The sequence below is a fragment of the Chinchilla lanigera genome, unplaced genomic scaffold (assembly GCF_000276665.1).
Source record: "Chinchilla lanigera isolate Chin_1 unplaced genomic scaffold, ChiLan1.0 scaffold00105, whole genome shotgun sequence".
In the NCBI taxonomy this organism is placed as follows: domain Eukaryota; kingdom Metazoa; phylum Chordata; class Mammalia; order Rodentia; family Chinchillidae; genus Chinchilla; species Chinchilla lanigera.
The window spans coordinates 6,268,639-6,270,602 of record NW_004955506.1 but is presented as its reverse complement, the minus strand read 5'-3'; the positions used below and the strand labels follow the sequence as shown (position 1 = coordinate 6,270,602).

At 47.6% G+C, this 1,964-nt stretch overlaps 1 protein-coding gene across 1 annotated transcript in view; it reads left to right on the top strand.

The window, feature by feature from the left end:
• Window positions 1-1,964, top strand: part of Ten1 (TEN1 CST complex subunit) — a 34,530-nt gene that overhangs the window by 16,073 nt on the left and 16,493 nt on the right. The window contains 1 exon segment of the mRNA XM_013505995.1: window positions 1,103-1,236. Coding sequence (XP_013361449.1) covers window positions 1,148-1,236 — 89 coding nt within the window. The 5' untranslated portion in view covers window positions 1,103-1,147.

The following is a 1,964-nucleotide window of genomic DNA, read 5'->3' as shown; positions in this document are numbered from 1 at the left end:
CAGTTGCTAGGCAAGTGCTTCAGTCCTCAAGCACCCCCCACCAAGGCCCTGAGTTCGATCCTCAGCACCCCCCAAACAATAAATAAATAAAGAAAAAGAAAAAGGGGGATTATTTGTGATTAGGTCCTACACAGTATTTCCCCTGCGTGGCTTATATTAAGCATTGCGTTGACCACACTGGGTCGTCCAGGGTCCCAATGTGGCCCTGCTTCTCAGTAGACTGCTACTCAGTGAAGATAAATAGTTCCTTCATTTCTTCATCAAGGAAAATAGTTCCTTCATTTCTTCCTCAAGGCTCTGTCTGCTGAGCAGTGGTGTAGTTTGTTGTCTTTGGCCCTCCAGGCCCTGTCGCTGCTGCTGTGCTCTTCTCTTCTGTTGTGGAGCTCGTCCCGCAGGACAGCAGACGGACAATCTGGCTTGGAACACACCTGCCGGGCCAGCAGCCTCCGTTTTCTAAGCCTCCTGGGTATTTGGTTTTGATTTTTTTTTTTTTTGGGGGGGGTGGTATTGGAAACTAAACCCAGGGCCTTGGCACTGAGCTATAGCTTCAGCAATTTTTTATTTTATATTTTGAGACAGGTCTTATGAAGTTGCTGTGTTGCCTGGAATGGGCTTGAATTTGCCACCGTCCTGCCTCAGCTTCCCAGGTAGCTGGGATTACAGTTGTCTGTTGCCTGGCTGAGTCTGTCAGTTCTAGAGTGAGCAGTGTTTACCCCAAGTGGGCTCCTGGCCACTTCCCCCACTCCTCAGTTCTGCAGAAGTAGCCTTATGAGGGGCTCACACTCACGTGTACATACTTGTCCTGTTACAGGCCCGTTCCTTGCTTTTTGTCCCCTCATAGAATATATGTGTGCTATGTGAATGTGTATCTTCCTTTCTTTCAGGGGTTGGGGTGAGACGGTCTCTCTCTATGTAGTTCAGGCTGGCTTTGAACTCACTATGTAGCCCAGGCTGAATTGAACGCATGGCAATCCTCCTGCCTCAGCCTCCTGAGTGCTAGGACTACAGGTGTGTGCCACCATGCGTGGTTGGAACTAGTTTTCTACATGTTACTTGTCTTGTGCACCTACTGAGTGATCTTGTGGTCTGCTTGGCTTATTAGGAATCTTCAAAATCCATCCCAGTTCCATGGTTACAAAATCCAACAATGCTGCCAAACCCTGGGATCTATCACTTCCCCTGGGAGGTTGCCGCTGGCCATGTTCCAGAAGGAGGTGCGCTGCGCACATTTGGCAGGTAGGAGGGGGCAGTTTTCACATGTGATACTGGGGACTGAACTCAGAGCCTTCACAGTGAGCTACATCCCCAGCCCATTTTTTTACTTTGAGACAGGGTCTAAGTTGCTAAATGGCCCAGGCTGGGGTTGAGCTTCTGATCCTCCTGTGTCAACCTCCCAGAGTGTTGAGATTATAGATGTGCACCACCACCCCTGGTTTAAAACAGTTTTATAATTTTGTTTAATTATGAAAAATGCTAAAAATTAATATGTATGCATTGCAGAAAAAAAGTAGATGATCCATGAAGGAATAAAGAAAGCAAAAAATCTCCTGTAATCCCATTGTGCAGACAACCTCTGCTCCCTTTGCCGTTACCTCTGTATACCTTTTTGTATGTGTATGCAGGTGGTTCGTAGCTAGGTGGGTGTGCACGTGCCTGATATGTGTACATATGTATGCACTGTGTGAGTTACATAGGCTGTGTAGCAGACTGACCCAAATATGTGCCTTCCCATGACAGTGAGTGTGTATGTCTCATAGTGTCAGTCAGGACCTTGGCAATGGCTTTGCTGGGCGAGTTTGGCTCAGGGTGTAAGAGGTCACAGGTCAGATATCATCCAGCTATATTCATTTGGTTGCTTGACTGAGACTGGACGATCCACTTGCAAAGTGAGTTATGCCTATGGCTGGAGAATCATTGCTGGCTCTTGGTAAGAAGACTGAACCCACTTAGGCCGGACATAGTGG